The following is a 20,199-nucleotide window of genomic DNA, read 5'->3' on the forward strand; positions in this document are numbered from 1 at the left end:
TGCAGTTCCAACGGAGAGCTGCATGCAGCAGAGCCTGACCTCGCTTTTCCTCTGGCACAGCAGTTGCTCACAGCTGAGGGAGAGCTCCCAGAACAGCACAGGGCCAATGAATACACAACGGCACTTGCCATTCATCTTCCAGCTGCTAAATGATGCAGGGATATTTTCCCCCTTTGTTATCTTTGAAGAAGTATGTATTTGTGCAGTGAATGATTTCAGTAGCAAACAATGTCTCAGAGCTCCTCGAGGAGACTGGGGCAGTTTGGGTTCCTCTAATTTGCATGCCTTCATGTCCCAACTCAGATTTGCTATGCACACACAACTGCTCACTCACTTCCTTTTTAGCTAAAGGTGTCGGAGCAAGCTGTTAGAGCTGGCACAACATTCTGGATAAAAATTTCAATGTCTTCAAACCTGGATGCTATCAGTGCATTGACAGACTTAAGTAAAACCTACTGACAGTTTTAAACTGAATGCACTTGTGGCACAGAAAGGTTAGCAGGATTAGCTGCTTTGGTTTGCTCTCACTTATTTGGAAAGAGTTGTCCAAAGCACAGAATCAACATCTGTTATTTCAGACAGGCAAAAGGAATAAATGCAAAGATCAGAGGAAATATTGGTCCCATGTCTTCTTTAAAAATTGAAAAGAAAAAAAAAGAAAAAAAAGAACCTGGAGTTTTTCAATTGCTCAGCAATTTGAACAATAGAACTGGTTAGTGAAAAAGTAAGAAACCCATCACTTCTAATAAATATTTCGGGGATTTGTTAGTTTTGGAGGGAGCAGCTGAAAAGGATATAAATCAGACAGTAGTGCTGCTAACTGTGCTTGCCCTGCCTGCTGAAAAGAACTGAACTTGTTTAAATAGGCAGAAGTGCTGTTTTATGAAAGCCCACATCTCAAAACAAAATTGAGCACAAAGACCATGAAAGGAAGTTGCTAGGAAACCTCTACATTGCGTTTGTGAAGTCTGCAATGCAGGCACCTGTAAGAGAATTGTAACCACCTGTCAGCCTGTGTATTTCCCAAAAAATAGTGTGCAAAATTAGTGTCCGCTTTCATTTCCTTAAATGAAACCTCAGGAAATGCCTCACAGTCCATGTTAAATCCGTGCAGCTTCAAGGGGCTGTAAACCATTCCAGGAGCCATCACTGATGACCAGACATGAAGGTCCCGCCCACATTGCTGCCAAAGCCCGGACCTCTGTGTTCAGGAAGCTTTGTCGGCTCATGCCTGCAGTCATCATGATTAGGTTCTTAGGAAAGATCCTTGTTTCCTGGGAAATTATGCTGTAACCTTGCCAGTGCTGAGATTCAAATGCGGTAGCCTTCAGCCAGGGCAGCCCTTTGGAGGCAAGCCCTCGCAGCCCCATCTATGTGGCACTTGGCCTCAGGATGTTTTTTGCCAGCAGATGTTTCATATGAGCTTGTTGCCACCCCTGGTATGGCTTTTTCCTGCATGAGGATGCTCCAGAAAGCTAAGGTGAATGAACTGAAAATGGTAAGGCTGCAGGTCCACTAAGTCAAATGGCTGTTATTGCCCAAGTTTCTACAAAGTAGCCATAATTATGAGATCTTAATTGTCTTAACTCTGGATTACTTTCCTATGGCTACATCTTAGCTGAACATGATCATTCAAGCCTGTTTTTTCAAGGCAATTGATATCTGAAAGATTGGGAAATCATCAAGAACATATTTTTCATTCATCATTAAGTAATCTGTCTGTACGACTTGTGACTGGGATAAGACACGTCTGTACCTCAGGTATTGCTAGGATTGCTCATCTATGCACTTCCTCAACAGACTTCCAAAGATATGAGATGTGAGGCACGTGAATGCTGTGAACACCATAAACAAAGCAGGCTGGCCATGGCTGAAGTCTCAGTGAACTTCCCATGTGTGGGACTCCTGTGATACTGCAGCCCTGGCAAATCCCCTCCTGCCCACATACATCCTTTCCACATCATCACATCACCACAGCCTGCCCAGCACGTTCCCTAGTCCTCCATCTATTGAGATGACCTGGCACAGCTGAAAGCCCTTAGCACGCAAAAGCCGAGCCTTGAGATCTGCACTCCTTCAAAGAATGCAATACATTAAGAGAAACCAGGAATGTGTGCTAGGCCTGAAGATGCTCTTCTGAAGAAAGTTCCCCTTCAAAACACAGAGATTCACTTCACAGCAAGGAAGGCACCCTGGAGGAGATGTGCTGATATGCAGTATGTGAAGTGCAGCTGTAAAAGGATTCTGCGTTCTGCTTTGTGTTGTCCCTTGACACATAAAAAAAGAAAGACCCAAATCTTCAGTTTAACTTAAAAAAAAAAAGCTGTTAGGAAATCCTTTTTTACACAACATATAATTAACACATAGAATCAGCCTTGGATATTACTGACAGGTTTAGACTAGCTTTACACTCGATAGTCTAGCAATGCTTCTTTGCTGTGTGACTGTGTTGCTGGGTAGGAAGGACTCTAAGACATTATATAGTGGCAGAAACCCAGCTATTAGTTATAAAAAGTATATATTTTTTCTTCCAATATATCTTCTGGAACATCAACATTTTGCAAGATCTACAAAAACATCTGGAGCTTTCCTAGTTCAGGCCAGGTTTTCTGCATGTCAAAAAAGATTACATACTTACACAGAGAGCTTTTCCAATGGTGTCAGCTAGAGGAATACTACATCCAGAAACTCTCAGCTCCCATATTTTGGGACACAGAAAGCAACATTCATTTCACTTGTTTTGCAGTATGATTGCCCACACCTGAGCTGCTACTCGGCACCTTCTTTACAACCAGCTGGGAGAAATAGAGACCTGACTGGCTTAGCTGCACAGGGATTAATCATGCCCTGGGATCACCTCTCTTTCTTCATTGCCTCAAAAGAAATTCAGATGGGAATGGATGTGTGTTCTATAGAGGTTTGATGGGGACTCATCGGCCTGGTCAAGGTGATTGCTGGCTGCAGGTGGGAGCCGTCAGTCCCTGCCCAGCTGGCTGTGGTGCCCCTTCGAGAGGCACAGCTGCCCTACAGCAGAGTTGTGCTCCTGATGTGAATCACCTCTGCAGTCACCTGGGAACGTGCCACCATGCACCTGCCAGCTCCCCACATTCACCTGTTGCTGAGCAGCACCCAGGCAAGTTATGCTTCCAAGGCAGAACTGCTGAGAAGCCAGGAGAACAAGAAAGGCAGGCTAAAATGCAGATGTTGTAGAAGGAAGAAGTGACTGGCATAGCAGCAAGAGCTGCTCACGTAGCCCAGCAGCACCCATCCAGCTCACATCAGGATGCAAGGCAGCAGCACAGTCCTCCTTGGAGAGACTCTTTCCCTGAGCATTCAGCACAGGCAGTGGCCATTGGAGGCAGGATGCCAGAGCGACCCCAAACCTTGTTCATTTCCACAGCATCCATGTGCATAGGCAGCATTACCTCTTTCCTCAGGCCTGAGGTACTGACACCAGTGGGTGATCTGGGAGATCAGTGCTGCCTCAATACACTGCGATCACTTTGGTTCATCAGGGTGTGGGTTTTATTTTAAACTCCTCCATAACATCAGAGGTCGCACGCTGGCCCTGCCTCGTGGGCCAGCAGTGTTCCCAGGTGGCCAAGGCCAATGGCATCCTGGCTTGTATCAGAAGTATCACATCCAGAAGGAGCAGGGAGGTGATCATCCTCCCTGCTACAGCCCTGGTGAGGCCATACCTCAAGTACTGTGTTCAGTTCTGGCCCCTCACTACAAGAAAGACATTGAGGCTCTGGAATGTGTCCAGAGAAGGGCAATGAAGCTGATGAGGGGTCTGGAGCACAAGTCTTATGAGGAGCAATTGAGGGAACTGGGATTATTCAGTCTGGAGAAGAGAAGGCTCAGGGGAAACCTTGCTCTCTACAACTGCCTGAAGGGAGGTCACAGAGGGATGGGGATTGGCCCCTTCTCCCAGGTAACAAGCAGTAGGATGAGAGGTAATGGCTCTTAGTAGCATCAGGGGAGATTCAGGTTGGATATTAGGAAACATTTATTCTCAGAAAGAATGTTGAGACATTGGCACAGGCTGCCCAGGGATGGTGTTCAAGAAACTTGTAGGTGTGGCACTGGGGGGACACAAGTTTGTGCGCCTGGGGGGGATGGGTCACAGTTTGAACTAGTGATCTTAGTGGTCTTTTCCAACCTTCCTGATTTTATGATTCTGTGATTCTATGTCCCAGCAGTGCTGCTGCCAAAGGCAGAAGGGAATAATTAAAATTGTACTCTGTGGCATACAGAGGGATTCAGAATTCCTTGACAGTGGAGTTGATCAGAGCAATGATTTTATCTGATCTTTGATCTGTTTCACAAATAAAGCCGTCTGGATGTGACTGGAGAGGGCTCATGCTGTGAGCTGAGATTTTTATAATCACAAGTGTCTGGAAATGCTTTTAAGCCTGATTTGTGCCTTTTTTCCAGTCTAATGTATAATACAATTAAATTATAATTCTTGTGTTATAAGAGAGACTTCACAGGTTTCTTGGGAGAGGATGCTAAGCTCTGAGGCTACCTTTTTTTGTCTCTCAAAGAATTTTTCTAATTTCTATTCTTAAGCCATTTAATTTGATAATTACCCACAGAAGAAGAAAATCAATTCATACAAGTCTTGGATAACAACACTTCATGGAGACATCCTGTGCTCTTTCTCCTCTGTATGTAACTGCAGTTCAGTAATGTGTTTGCCTGTAATGCCACTGCTGAAGCTCTGGCCTGTTTCTGTAAGATCCACAGCATGTAGAACCTTCCCTTGTACCTTCGGATCTGGCTACTTTTGGGGATGATTCAGTTTGTGTTTACGCAGGTGTTCCCAAAATTAGAAGCCAGCAACAGAAAAAAATATGATGAAACAAAAATCCATAAATTGAGGAGCCTCTTTGGCAATGCTGAATCTTTCAGAGCCCAGCCTGTGCCCAGCAGTATTTCCACGACCATCAACCAGCTGTTCCTTCAGCTCACCGCTGCTGCTAGCGCTGCAGAAACAAGCTGCCAGGAGCTCTTCAGTTTAACCACGAGGTTATTTACCGCTGCTTTGGGGATACCACAGATTAAATTTCTGTGCTCCTGGGATATACTTGGTGGAGAAGCTGATACAGCTTCCAGTTCACCACTAGCAAGGATGTTCCTGTCACCAGGTAGGACCTGTACTGCTGAACCACTCACCCTTCGTCACTGCCATCACTACATCTTGCTGCAACAATCCTTACTTCCTGTGGGCAAGCAAGAACTGCTCACCCTTCTTGGATCAGGGAAGAAAACTCGAGAGAATGAAGGCAAAATTAGGGTGTCTATTTATTTATTTATGTTGCCAGAGCCCATGCCTTTTCCGTTCATAGAGAGAGAAGCTGTCACAGAAATGACATGAAGTAGGTGCTGAGATGTGACCACCAGCAAAACATGTCTTTGGTAGTCCAGAGTGCTTGGCCAGTATTGATGAGTGACATCAGATTATTTCATAACTCTGTTCTCATTAAAACTGGTTGTTTTTTTTCAGTCCTTAACAGAAAAGATGAGAAATATTTCACATAATCACAGCTTTTACTAAGATATAACAGAATTATTAAGCACCTTCGATGTTTTTCAACTTCATTTGAATCACATAAAACATCAAAACACTGGCACCTAAGCAAAGGGCTTCAATAATCGTGTTTTGGTATTATACTAAGTTTCAATTGGAGTGAAAGGAGGTTTTAAATAATCAAATTTCTCAAGAAATGTGAGTTCTGAGATTCCAACAACCTCAAGCCTCCTTGTGCAAGCCTGGAGAAGCACAGTGATGCTGCTGGCAGGCACATCTCTGCCTGCAGTGATTGAGGGCAGCCAGCCTAGCCAGCCTGCTGCAAAGGGAATTCCCATGCACATCCCATCAGATGCTCCTGGTCCTCGTCCAGAAAACACTGATTGAAATGCAAAAGACTTCCCCAGCATTCAAGTAACCTTGGCATTTCCCTGACAAGTGGTTAGGCCTTACCTCTATCATGCAGAGAGAAAAACAAAAGATGGCTAAGCAAGTATGTACTCTTTTCCATTGAAGTAAGCATGGACATTGTAGAAATAAAAGTTCTTTCTTATATCACATTAGCACATTAATTTCTACACCAGCAGCAATCTAGTTCATTTCTTGAGGAGCATCCTGAGTAGAAGTGCATGTCAGAATGGATATCGGACTACTAACGAGCAACATAAAATGCATTTTTATAGAGAATAACATCTTCTTTATTTACATGTCGGTAGAAAAGATGCCTAAATAGTAAGAACAAGATCCAGCAAATACACTCTGTACTAAACCCATTGGAGGCCACTGGTTCTTGGCACCTGTTACTAGTCCTGAGCTCATGCCTTCCAGGGCGAGCTGTGCACTGCTGCATAGCACCCACACATCTCTTCTGCTTACCTGAGAGCTGGAAAGTACAGATAGCATTTGTCTTCAGTTGTTCCACACTTTAAATTGCTTCTGGGTTCCAGACTTGCAGTTTGCTGAGCTATTTGAACCAAATGGGAGCAGCTGGAATACTGAAATGTTGGCTGAAAACAAAATTGGAAACAAGGGGATTTTCAGAGCAGCTTTAGGGTCTGAAAACTACTGCTGCTGTTCTGTTTGCACTACAGAAATGTTGGCAGCCTGGATACGATTCTGTTTGAGGCAGAGGAAAGGCATTTCAATGTAAGCAGCAGGCTGTTCTCTTTAAGCTATACGACACCTTTCAGATGCTGCCTCTGAGAAGGACAGACTAACTGGAGGGAGAGAGAGGAGCCTTTCTGTAGCATCACCCCCACCTAAGTCCCCATGATGTGTCAGCAGGAAGCTGTTGCTGTGAGTATATCTTCCAAACAGCCCACACTGCACAACGTAGACTGGTAGAATCATTAAGGTTGGAAAAGACCTCTAAGATTATCTAGTCCAACCGAGCTGAGCTGTCCCAGAGGCTACCACAGTGAACCAGCAGAACTGGAGCTAATGTGGGGATGTTGAGACATTTGGGGTTAGAAGAGGCTCTAAGGACAAGCTTAGTGAATGAGTGCAAATGCCATGATGAGATGGGTACACCACTGACTTCTCTCCAAGGCACAATGCAGCAGGGTGTTCCAGTCACAATCCCATGAAGAAATGAAATAATGCATCTTCAGCACAGATGCTGGATTCTGCAGTGACCTGAAATCTTCTGGAGAGAGACTTGTCACTCCTTTAAATGTGTTCAAATATGCAAAGGTAGACTGAAAATACCATTAGCAAGTCAGCAATTAATTAACTGTTTTTCTATAAATAGGGAAGGCAACATTCATTTTCTTCTGTCTAGGGGCTAGACCTTGTCAGGAGGAAGAATTGGCATATGGAAGGGTGTCCCTGCTCTCAGATCTCACTGCTAAGTCTCTGTGGGAGTGCAGAAGTGAAAGAGAGACCGAGATGTCAGAAAATCAGGGAAAGGAAGCCCTTCTAACACTGACTGAAGATCTTTTAACATTGACTGAGCTGCAGAGTGAAGAATCACTATTAAATATTCAACAAATCATTTAAATTTGAATTGAGGGAACTCAATTGCTCCATTATGAATTTTAAGTGGAGAAAGAATTCCTTGAAGAAAGACAGAAAAAACAGCTCTTGATCTAACGAGAATATTTTTTCCCAGGAAAATTAAAGAGTGTTAAACATGTTGGTAAAACCAAGAGGATACCAAGGGATTCTCCTGTTTCTGTAAGCAGTGTATTGGGAATCCAGAAATAAGATCCCCAGGACATCATTCTGTGCAGGAAGTCATCGACCCTCGAATGAGGAGCGGATTGAGCCTGAGAGCTGGCTGCCTGGGTCTGCTCCAAGGCTTTCAGCACCGCTTGGCTGGGCACAGAGGTGCACAGTTACACGGCTAATTACTTCCATTGCATATGGAAATCAGGAGAGGGGAAAATGATCATTATAATCCATTTGAGCATATGGTTACCTGCTTTCGGTGTGTGGCTGCAGTGCCCTGTTTGTGATTTCACTTTCAGATAAACAGCATTGCGCTTTCCATACGAGGTTTTTATAGACCAGGCTTAAAGAAAAGAGCCCTAAAGCACACTTAATAACGTGGCTGGAGTTTTAAGAGATTCTGGTTGATATTTGCAAATCAATATGTCAGGCATGCTGTCAGAAGCTGGTAGGTCTAAAAATATGTTGACCAAACACCGTTTGAATTGATCAGTACTTGCTGTACTTGATCCATTCTTGCTCAAGGGAAGCCAAGAGATGCTTTGAAAGATCAAGTTAATTTAGGCATTGCGTTTGGAAGGGCAATGAAGGCAGCGGTGTTTCCAGCCCTTAGGATATGATATTTTTTTTGTTTTGTGTTTATTGGCTGATTTGGGTTTGTTTTGTTTGTTTGTTTCTTTTTTTTTTTTTGCAATTTTCAAGTCATTTTGAATATTTTAAAGTCTCCATGGGCTGTTCTGACAAACTGGGCTCTGAGGGGTCTCCAGCTCCTCACTGAGGACAGGGAAAGGCAATCATGCCAAACAGTCCTCAGCATTCTGAAAGGCACCTTCGACTTCCCCTCAACTCTCCTTTTACATTTTAAGAGCAAAGTTCTTAGCTTCATGGGTGTCAGGAAGATCCTGAAAGGCAGGGACCATAAAAGGCTCTGAAACAAAGAAACAAAGAACCTAAATTGTGTTTGGCTTAGCCGAGTTGGAATGCTATTGTTTTTATTATCACAGTGGGAGTGAGTTCAAGACCACCCATGAGACTGACGAGGGCCAGATCAGAGATGGATGCTGTGGTAGATGTGCTCCTTCCTACTCCCACTCCCTCTCCTCCACATGCCAGCCCATACCTGGCTGCGCAGCTCCCTAGGTGTGCAAACTTGAAGCAGGAGGATGTGTTATTTTGGTTTATTCTGGTGGTAAGAACAAATGATCTCAAAATAGCCTTTTCAAGTCAGACTTGATATCAGACTTGACAGACCCAAATATGTTTCATTGCCTGACCTTAGCAGAAGTCAAAATTCACCCTGACTTCAGTGGGCATCACCTTGATTTCATGAAGCTGATGCCACATAACACCACAGCAGATTTAACCTGTTAGTTCTTCGTTTCCCAGTGATACACAGCATTCACATGTCAGCATGTCACCAGCAGCCTCCACATCTCACCCATAGCAGTGGGTGACACCATAGAGGAATCCCAGGAGAAAACCCTGTGCTAGGTCAGCCACATGAGCTGCTGGGGTAACAAATGGGGTGGCAGAAGCCATTCGCTCCTGTCTGGGAAAAGGAGCAGAGCTGGTTCTTGAAATGACAGGCAACACAACTCCAAGGTGGACTTAACCAGAGCCAGAAGCAATTTCCATCCATCATGCACCTTCTCAGCTGTGTCTGGTGCTCCTTTCAAGTTGGGCCAGCTGGGCATGCCCACAGGAACTGGATGCCATTTCCCTGTTCTGAGAAGTCCCCAGCTCTGCTGCAGTGACGCAAGCCAGGCTGCCTGCAGCGTAAGCTCACGATTACCCAGAGGAGCAGGCGGGTTCTCCTGCAGTCACAGGAAATAGCTGCGGCACTGCTTCCCTTCGTGCAGCACCCATCTCCTGCTGACACATCCCAGAGGCACTGCGGCATTACTCACACTGCTTGGCATTTCCTGGATGGGTTCTCACGGCCCAGCCTGCTGCCAGCAGGAAGGAAGGGAAGGAGTGGACATGGCTCGGGCCGCATGGAAGCAGCCCATCAAGAAAGGCTTGTTTGGCACATGGCAGGTCAGCCTGCCTCAGGAGTGAGCTGGTTCCATGAGTTAAATGCTCCCCATGAGTCAGGAGCTTAACCGTTCATTACAGAGTTGTGTATATTCAAAAACTGCTTAAAAGCAGCAGGCACAAGCTGTTTCAAGCTGGTGTGGCCACACTTCCCATTTGCATCGTCACTTGATGGTTCCTATGCTGCCTCCACAACTCGTCTGTTCCCTAGCTGGCCTTGCAGGCTGAAGGTACAGTGGTGCAGTGTGGTGTGACATGGCATAGCATGGTGTAACATGGCATGGTGTGCCACAGTGCTGCCCTGAGAAATGCCCTCCCAACTGGCGCTCCCTTTCCTCCATCCCCAGCTGGAAATGGAGCATCTGTGGTTCTTGACATAAAGCAGATCACTGAAGTGAGCGGGTTTAAATATAGCCCTGAGAGAGCAGTGTGGTATGAGGCAGTGAAAGGTGAAGGCTGGAGATCTCTGGTGGCACCTTTGCTAAAGAGATGCCTCCTTAGCAGTCCTGTCTGCAAGGCTCCTCATGTCTGTCCTGTGCATCTTCTTAACTTGGAAATGACTCTTGTTCTTCCCATATCTGTGCAACACAAAGGAAACAGCAAGTGTCACGTTCCTGCTTCATGATGACTTCACATCTGTGTCCTCCACTGACTGCCATGGGCACAGAGCCTCTCTGGGTTCTCCACAGGGCCTGGCAGTGCTCTGGTGGTGGCTGACCACCCTGAAAACATCTGTTACTTGCATATAGTGTCACTGCAGGACATAGTTCCTGCTGGCTGGGGGTCTATCTCACTGGGAGAACTCACTGTAGGGGAGAGCATGCATGTTGTCCTTGTCTGGTGACACAAGGCTGCCCTCATGGCCTGAAGGTAAGCTGCAGAGAGGGGAAGTGGGACCTTCATCTTCCACCTGCCTCAGGCTTTGCTCTCTGGGGCAAGTGAAGCTCCCAGTGATGGAGGGCAGGGCCACAGTTAGCTCTGCTTTGTGGGAAGAGGTGAAACTCCCCTGTGATAGAGTCCCCATGGACTCTATGGCCACCAGCTTCCACACAAATTGTGCAGAGGTGCCTGTTTCTTGGCAAGCAGGTCTGGCCACAGTGAAACTTCAGTGTTCCTCTGAACCACTTTGGCCATGCGTTTCTCTATAATGCTGCGACTCAGAGGAAGGGAATCTTGAAGGGGGATATCAGGCAACCCATCCCCTGCCAACATTTGCCAAAAGAGCCAGAGCTGGCTGCTTTTGAGGTCCTTTTCCTAAAGATGACATTTGCAGGAGTAAGCTATATGGAGACACTACTGAAGATAATCACAGAATCATAGAATGGCCTGGGTTGAAAAGGACCACAATGACCATCTAGTTTCGACCCCCCTGCTATGTGCAGAGTCACCTGCCATCAGACCAGGCTGCCCAGCGCCACATCCAGCCTGGCTTTGGATGTATTCAGGGATGGGGCATCCACAACCTAAATCACATGTGGCTGAGACAATGCTGATTCTAATTTTGTGATACTTGGCTACTGTAATCTGCAAACAGAGCTCAGTGCTTGAAAGAGGCAGCAGCCTCCTTCCAGAGCCATTGGAGGCTGTAACAGGTACACACAGTCAGGAGACCCCTTGTTGCAGCTAAGGCACGTACACACTTCTGCTCTGTGCTTAGGAAGTGGCAGTGAGGATTATTATCGCCTTCACATTGATCTTTATACAAACATCATAAAACATAAGATAAAAACATAACCATTAAATTGTCTGGCCTCGCCAGCCAGCTGTTGCTTGTAAGTGCCAAGTGATTCATTTGCAAGGGGGGCCGTGGTGGCCCGCTCTCACAGAGCAGCCTAGCAGGACAAAAGAACAACTGGAAAAGTTCTCTCGATGCTTGCTGTGTGGCCCTCAGATAGGACTCGGTAAACAAAACATCCTCTGTGAAATATATGATTGAGGCTCCCGCCACACGAGAGGGACCTCCTGAAAGGTTCCTTCGTGTGAAGCTGGAGAGACCAGGAGCACCAAAGCTTTAGAGACAGAACACTGCAGCAAATGTAAGCAAACTGCTTCAGGAGGGACTCTTCAGTCTTTGAATTCAGCTTTTAAATAAAACATTCATCCTGAGACTAAAAAAAGACGATACCTTTAGTGAGTAATAAAGCATAAAGCAATTTTTTTTTTTTTTAGATGATACAATTATTCAATATAAAATAAGCTGGCTTTTTTGATTTATTGAAAAGCCAAACTCATGCTTTGCCTCAGGAAAAGAACCCACCATACAGCTCTCTGGTTTGCAGATGCCTCAGAGGCAGGGATGCTGCTGCTCTGGTTGGGATTAGCATCTGTGTGGCGGTCGGCAGGAGGATGGTTTATGTCTCAGCTGCAGTGCTTATTGGAGATGACGGGACAGAAGCTGCTGGTGAGCATCAAGGCTGAGAACAGCGCTTTGCTGAGAAGTTCTGCCCTCAAAGTATGTATGAAGCATTTGAATTTTAACAACTATTTGCTGGCATATGTGGATGTAATTAGGTACATATCAATCAAAGTTAGTTGAATATTTGAATTCATTCTTGCAAATGAAACACCAGCATTTTGGTGTGTGCTCTTTGTGCATCCTCGGCAGTGACCTGCTCCCACTTGCTTCCCAGGGTCCCTGCTGGCCTCCTCACCAGCGGCGGTGATGCGCTGCAGCATGGCATGACCCGGTTGAAGAGTTTCACCACGCTGTGATGGAAGCTTTGTGCCCGCTCTGCACCACACGGGATGACTTTTTGCACCATGCACCACCGGCAGCCTGCCTGCCCCAGAATGACTTCTCAACTGTCTCTGCCTCAGTACACGCTGATGCACAACCTGCTATAAGGACTTAAAGCCCAAATTTTCCAAAATGGAAACCATTTCCCATTCACATCATCTCTTGTGAGTTTTTCTAGAAGGCACACAGGACTTTTTGGGCCAGGTGCAAGGTGCTGCACAAATGCAAACTGGGAGATGAATGGATTGAGGGCAGCCTAGCAGAGAAGGGCTTGGGGATTCTAGATGAAAAACTGGATGTGAGCCAGCAATGTGCATTTGCAGCCCAGACGTATGGAACAGCTCTCCTGGGACACCATGGAGCTGTGACACATCAGCAGGCCCATGATGTCACAGGGTTCCCTCCTAAGTCACAAGACTAAGAGGAGCACCTACAGTTCTGTTCCGCAGCTCGCGCCTGCCCGCAGCTTTCTGGACAATTTTTTACTCTCCCAAGTGCAAATAGCACTTGGGCACTGATGCAGCCTGAGGATGTCTCTGCTCAATAGCTTTTTGGAAGACCATGAGTGGGATTTTAAGCAAATGGAGAGAGCGATGCAGAGACAGATGCAGCTGCTGGACCAGCACCTGCAGGAGCTGCGGGAGGAGCTGCTGCCCTGCTGCCCCTGCAGCCACCTCCCACCACCCTCCTGCCTCTGCTCATGGTCCCGCACAGCTGCCAGCCGGGCTGTGATGGCCACACGGGATGTGGAGCGAGACCTGGCCAGGTAATGGCTCCTGGGGCTGTGGCACGGCCTGGGCCGGCGGTTAGAGCGAGCCCCTGCAGGAGGGTGCAGGCTGACACTGGTGTGCATGGGAGGGGCAAGGTTTGGGATTTCTAAATTTAGGGCCTGACCACTGTTGTGGTGGTTTCAAGTCTGTGAAGTCAGTACAGATAAATCCAAAAGGCATCCCTGCAGGAAGGAATAAAATCTTTCAGCTTGAGGGAGGCCTGGTCAGGCCTTGAGAAACCAGGAGGGATGGGAGATCCCCAGCCTTTTGTCACACACCGTGCCCCACTGTGTGGGCACTGTCACTGCAGGCTCTAAGTGCTGATGCTGAATGGGCCACAAACGGTGCTGGGATCTCTGACTGCAGTGGCCATGCCTGTTTCCTCTCTTATGGCCTCATTTCTTCTTTCACCAGGCACATTGTCCTCTTAGTTTGGTGCCTTCTGCCCTCTTCAGCTGCAGTAAGAGAGGCAACCCTTCTGTTGTGCATTCCACATGTGGTTTGACCAAGAGCCTTGCTTCTGGTCAAGCAGACTTGCTATTTGACAGCAACAGAAATCATTTCAACAAGTCAGTGAGCCTCCAGATCAGCTCCACAGTGGTGTTTCTGTGATTTTTACCAGATGTGTCTCCTCCCCTTCTCCTAACTAAAAAATGTGATCTATTGCAACCACCCATTTGCAACATAGGGCAATGCATGACATGGGCAAACACAACAAGGAAGGCATGAAAAAGAGCATTGAGCTTTGTGTTGAAGTGAAAAAAATCTCAAATTCCCAGCTGTTCCATCCCAACAGGACATGCTGAAATGTGAGCAACCACCAATACCTGCAGATGTGGGCCAACACCATTGCATGTACTGTGCATCACCCTGCAGTTGAAGATGGAACAAATGGTTTATATTTGCTCCTCTTGAGCTCATAGTGATCCACCCATTCCTCCATGAGCTGGACTGAAGGGCTCTCTTCTTGTTTTTATTGCAGTGTACGGAGAAAACTGAACAAGATGTGCAATTCTTCCCAAAACCGCAAGGTTTTAGCAGTGATGGATGTCAAGGGTTTTGACCCAGAGGAGGTCACTGTGACGGTGAAGGACAGGAAGGTCCAGGTGCTGGCGGAGCACGAGGAGGCCCACACCACCACACGAGGGAAGGAATATAACTACAAAAAAGTCAGGAAGGAGATCACCTTGCCACCGGGGGTGAGAGAAGACGAGGTGATGTACTCTCTAGGGCCAAACAGTGTTGTGAAGATTGAAACATCACAAAGACACTGCCCTCGTCTCCTGAGGCTCTGAGCTCCTGGGGCGCAGCTGGACGGGCTGTGCTGAGTAGTCCCTCTACTCCTTTATGTTGATCCATAGGCACTACCAACTCTCCTTGCTATTCCCAAAACAAAACAGAGCATTCAAAAAAAAAAAAAAAAAAAAAAAAAAAAAGGTGTGTGAGCCTCATTTCAAAGAATTTTGGTGATCAAAAAGGGGGGGTGCCAAGAGGAAAACTCAAAGGTACAGGTGAAGGTGAATACTTGACTGGGGTCATTGCTGGAGACAGCATGATTTAAAGCAGGCATTGCTGCTGCTTATAATCTCGAGGATTTCAAAAGCCAAATGAAACCATTGATCAGTTGTGTTTCTATAATAGAGGCACTGCTCTCCAACCCATCACTTCCGTTTGAGCTGTTTTATATTTTCTAGGGCACAACAGAAATCACCTGAAGGGAAGGAGACTCCTTCCAAGGCAGCACCATGGCCTAGCCTGCTAGTGAAGAACTGTCCCACCTCTTTGGAATGTGGTGTGTCTTGCTTTCTTCTCTACATTCATCTGTATTTTCCTAGATCTCACATTGTCATTCTCTGTGAGATGCCACCTCTAGCAAAAGTCTTCTCACTCTGTTAGTGAACCAATCACTTCTTCACCCTCATGGAGAGGAACATCAGCAGAGCTTTCTCCTCTTTCCCACAGGACTAGTGGGTTTCCAATATTATTTAGTTATTCCAGTTAGAGAGGAAAATGCCTCTGGATACTGGAACTGCACATGTTGTAGTAGTATGGCTTCACCATGTCCCATGTTCTCTCACAGAACAGCTCCTCTGGACCAGCTCTGTCTCCTAGAAAATTTCATAGGAGGCCACCAGAGCTGTGTGCTGGTTAGGTGGTGAGAATAGACTGTCCCAGTCCACATGGAGCTGCAGCACGATGAGGTGCTGCTGTGGGAGCAGCAGACAGGAGCCCTGCAAAGTCAGCTTTCCCTTAGAAATAGGGGAAAAAAAAAAACAAAAAACAAAAAAAACAGTACTATTTGTCTGCTCAATTTGGCTCTTACAGATGTTGCACTACTAGGAAGAGCCTCATTGTGGATGCACAGAGGGTTTTAATTTAGAAGGTGTTGAAAATGTTGCAGAGCATTTCCCAGCAGATGAGCGCTGTAGCACGGGGCAGAATCAATAGCTCAGGATGTTTACAGTTGGGAGGGAGTGAACTGTCTGAACTTTCTTCAGCTGTACCGAAGGGTGTCGTTTGCTGCCATTTGGGCCAGGCTGGCAAAGTCAGCAGTGCTGTGGCCTCTCTCCAGAATCCTCACAGAACAGCTCCATCAGCCACATGTCCCAGCAAGAGGCTGAGGATGGGTTTGGCTGGAGCCAGCTGGGTAACTCAACTCAGTGCAAGATGTGCTGCTTTGGGCAGGTGTTCAGCATCCAAGCAGATCTTAAATATCTGGTATAAACTTCAAGCTTTATGGGCTCGGTGTGTATCTGGGTCTGCATGTACAGGTAGCCCACTTTTCCCGGTGTTGTTGGAGGACATATAGAAATGTGCTTTGCTCCTGCAAGGAGATACCTGGGAGACTCCTGCTCTCACCAATATGGGGAGATCATGGTTTTATTGACAGATATGATGTTATTCCCACATTTCAGGACCAGAAGGCACTATCAGATCACGTGGCCTCATCTGTCATACGACAAATCAGCACTCAAAGTGTCACTTCCAGAGAAGAATCTAGTCTTGATGTGAAGATTTCAGGTGACAGACTCCAGCACTTCTCTTGTATTTTGTTCCAGTGACTAATTCCCTTGTAATTAAATGTCATGCCTGGTTACTAGCATGAGAATGTCTGGCATCATCAGTTCATGAAATGTTCAGAGGAGGATGCTATTAAAGCAAGATGTAGGGGAAAAAAGTGTTTTCTCACAGAAATGAACCACAAACAGTCATTTTTTCCTAGTGATAGGGCTCTTAGTGCTTAAAGTCATAGATGACTTGGAGATTGGGAGGTATGCATTACTTTGCTTTTGTTTATTTTTCTTATTTCTGTTCTTTTTATAGAACTTAGTAACAACTGTATAAGTGTTCTTTTTCACTTACCTGTGCCTGAAGAGCAGGATAAATATTTTCAGCACGAATATGCCCCATCCTGATAAATGTTTTGAGAGTTATCTTATGTATTTTCTTTTGATGTAAAGTAAATGGAAGTCATGCACTGCTTTTGACAGCTGATAATGTAAGAATTTTTTTTATTATTTTTATTTTTTTTTGGTGAAAGATTAATCTGCTCTATTTTAAGTTTCCCATTCAGAAAATAGCCACACGTATGGTATTAGCAGGGACATGGCTAACTAGGTGGTTGTGTGGGTGGCAAAGGAAGAGTTTGCCTTCCCCTAGCACATACACTGTACTGGCAGTAGGGAGCACAGCTCTAGGCTGAACAAACAGCATCTCCAACTTGGAGATGTGTCTCCTCTTAGATTCAAAACTCTGTAATAGCACATTTGATTTTGTTCCTGCCTTTAGTAGATGCAAAGGCTCAGATTGAACAAGCCTAACAGCAGCATTTAAATGACTGTTATTTCCATGTAACCTGTAGAAATGTCATTTTTCTTTGCTGTTCATTGTTTGCCATTATTCTACCCAAGGTGCAAGCTTGCTATGGTACTACTGGAATTACTGCATTCAGTTCTGAGGCTCCCAGCATAAGAAGGACATGGACCTGTCCAGGATGGTCAAGGGGAGGGACACGTGAATATTTCTCTCCTACAAAGAAAGGTTGATGGAACTGGGCTTGTTCAATCTGGAGAAGAGAAGACTCCAGAGAAATGGAGTGGCTTTCCAGTGGCTTATGGTAGCTTTCCAGTACCTAAAGGGACACCTACATGCTCTGCAGCTGAAGATGAAGACCTTATCAGGGAGTGTAGTGATAGAACAAGGTGTAGCTGTTTTAATGTAAGAGAGGGGAGATTTATAATAGATATAAGGAAGAAATTATTTACTAAAAGTGTGATGAGGCACTAGAACAGGCTGTCCAGAGACACTGTGGATGCCCCATCCCTAGAGGTGAGGGAATAGCCTCAGTTTGTGCCAGGGAAGGTTCAGCTTGGATATTAGGAAAAAACTTGGAAAGAGTGGTGAGGCATTGGAACAAGCTGCACATGGAGGCAGTGAAGTCACCGTCCCTGGAGGTGTTCAAGAAATGTAGAGATGTGATACTGAGGGACATGGTTTAGTAAACAATACTAGTGGCAGGTGGTTGGACTAGATGATCTTAGAGGTCTTCTCCAACCTTGAAGATTCTGTTATATGTCTTAGGAGATGAAGAAAATTCCTAGCTCATTATATATCCCGCGCAGTGCTAGAGTGTGGGCCAGGCAAAGCGCCATGCTGATCTTTTCAGTAACAGAAGCCAGTCACTCAGATAGGTCTGTGAGCACCCGCATGCTACGGATATTCCGGGGCCTACCCACAAGTGTGCTTGGAATCAATATCCTTCAAACACTGCTTAGAAGAGAGCTTGCTAGATGAATACCCTGTATCACAGCTTGGCATTCTCATGAGAGCATCTCCCTCAAAAAAAATCACGTTGCCACTAGGTGGCAGATTTATTGCTTTTTTTTTTTTTTTTTTTTTTTTTTTTTTTAATTTATCCCCGTGTAAATATTTGTTAAAAGCAAAATCAACAGCGGTGCTGTTTCAGAGCAAGAAGGCAGGTCTCTGCTGCACCATGCATTCATGTCTGCAAGGCTGGCAGCAAACGGAAGGGACAGCAAGAGCCCTCCTTCATGCGGCTGCAGTGTGTTCTGCCATGTTCAGCTCTGCCACAGCTGCTCGCCAGCTCCCGCGCGTTGCTGTGTTCTGCAGCACGGTGTCATACAGGGTTATTCTGGGGGACAGTTTTGGCCGTCCCCATAGAGCAAATACCCTCTCTGAATTCTCTGGCACAAGGAGGATGTCGGAGGGTGATTATAGCTCCAAACGCTGCTGCATTCCTGAACTCTAGCCTTATTGGGGGCACTTATAAATAGACGGAGTTCTGTGGTGGGAGGTCATCTGAGGATGCAGCCCTCCTTCAGCCGGGTGCTTCCAGGAGCACGTTTCTTCTGAGCCTACTGCCTGGCGCAGCCCTGCAGCAGGGCACCACAAATCGCAGCTGGGGGGTGGGCTTGCCGCTGATAATCTCACATTTTTAGAATATTCCTTTGATTTATGCAGAAGGAAGGGTAACTAAGCATGTTTGAAGAGACAGAGGCTCTCCTGGTATTAGCATAAATCTCACTGACACTGTTTGTGCTACTTTTCTCCTGGGTATGGGGGTTTAGCTGGATTTCAAACATTAGCACAAAGACTCTAAAGGTAAAGGCCTGACATTTTTACTCTTGCTGATTGGAATGGCTTCTATTCAGGCTCTTTGCCTGTGATTATAGAGACACTTCTCGCTCCCTGAAAACAATGTTAAATTCAGGAGTGCTCACAAAACCCCATAAAAGTAATTTATTGTGCATCACTGAACACCCTCAAGAGGCTGAGACAGCATTAGCATTTTTATAGGAAGCACTCCCAGACCCTTTTGCACACACTCCACCTACTCCTCTGTTGCTGCTATGTCCATGGGAAGCACGCAGCTGTGCCCAGCCCCACACCACAGCTGGCACTGGCTCAGCAGGATGTGGGCTGCCCAGCTCCCATTGCAGTGCTGTAGGACATTCAGCTCTTTGGGGTGCTGGGGGCTGAAGTCATGGCTGAAGTCATGGCACTGAAACCCATCTGGGCTGTAAAACAGCTGCATTTCACCTGAAATAAGGGCAAATGAGGCAAGGAAATAACCTTAAGATGTCTAAATAAAGAAGAGGAACAAAACTGATCTCATGCTTTCTGCCAGCTACATCAGTAAATGCCACAGTAATTCAAGACTCCAAGACAGTTGTTTGTTCTTTAATTATCAATTTTAATCAACAAAGCAGTAGTAAAAGTTTCATAAGAGCTCATGCAGCTGGTGCACATTGACAGTCACTTGGAACCAAAGTGCAGCAAGGGAATTGCTTAATTTTCGCTGAGGCTCTCTGGGCTGTGGGAGTTGTAACAGCAAATGGAATTGTTGCTTCGTCAGCTGACGTTCCCTCTGATCCAGCCTTGGCTTTTCCTCTTCCCCTACATTTTTTTTTCTTTTCTCGTTTTAGGGCAGTCACATGGGACAAAGCGGTAGCTTGAGGGACTGCCTGTGGGCACAGATAAGCACGCTTGTATCTTGGATAATCCTGGATACAGTAAGAGGTGTACACAGAAACATCTGCAACACAAGATGATTTTCTGCTTACTGTGGTCCTAAAAGAAAGTAACTGAATCCATTGCTCCCCCTGGCTCCAGCCTATGCACTGAACAGATCCAAGCTCTGTAGCATGTGGGTTGCCCAGGGGGGTGGGTCAGGAAGCTGCAGGCATCCAGACCTTGGGGAGCTCCTCGTCTGCACAGAGCTTGGCCATGGAATCCTGTGTCTATGAAGCAAGACCATGAAATAACACTACCAATGCAGGCATCCATGTGATTGATTTTCAGTGCTTCTCATGCCTGTGGGGGTCAACCGCAGCTTAAAAACTTCCTCTGTAACAAACTTTCATAGAGGCAATTGCAATATTTATGATCCCTTGGAGATGCCCTTGGAAACTCCAAGGGAGTGATCAGAACTGTGG

The 20,199-nt window shown here is 46.1% G+C and overlaps 1 protein-coding gene across 1 annotated transcript; it reads left to right on the top strand.

Moving 5' to 3' along the window:
• The first annotated feature begins 12,712 nt into the window (after window positions 1–12,712).
• On the top strand, window positions 12,713–14,612 carry ODF1 (outer dense fiber of sperm tails 1). Its single transcript, XM_085219941.1, has 2 exons — window positions 12,713–13,239; window positions 14,226–14,612. Exons 1-2 carry the CDS (start codon window positions 13,004–13,006, stop codon window positions 14,536–14,538), a joined length of 549 nt encoding a protein of 182 aa, XP_085076067.1. The 5' UTR covers window positions 12,713–13,003; the 3' UTR covers window positions 14,539–14,612.
• Window positions 14,613–20,199: the final 5,587 nt, after the last annotated feature.

The sequence above is a fragment of the Meleagris gallopavo genome, chromosome 3, assembly GCF_905368555.1.
Source record: "Meleagris gallopavo chromosome 3, MGAL_WU_HG_1.1, whole genome shotgun sequence".
Lineage (NCBI taxonomy): Eukaryota > Metazoa > Chordata > Aves > Galliformes > Phasianidae > Meleagris > Meleagris gallopavo.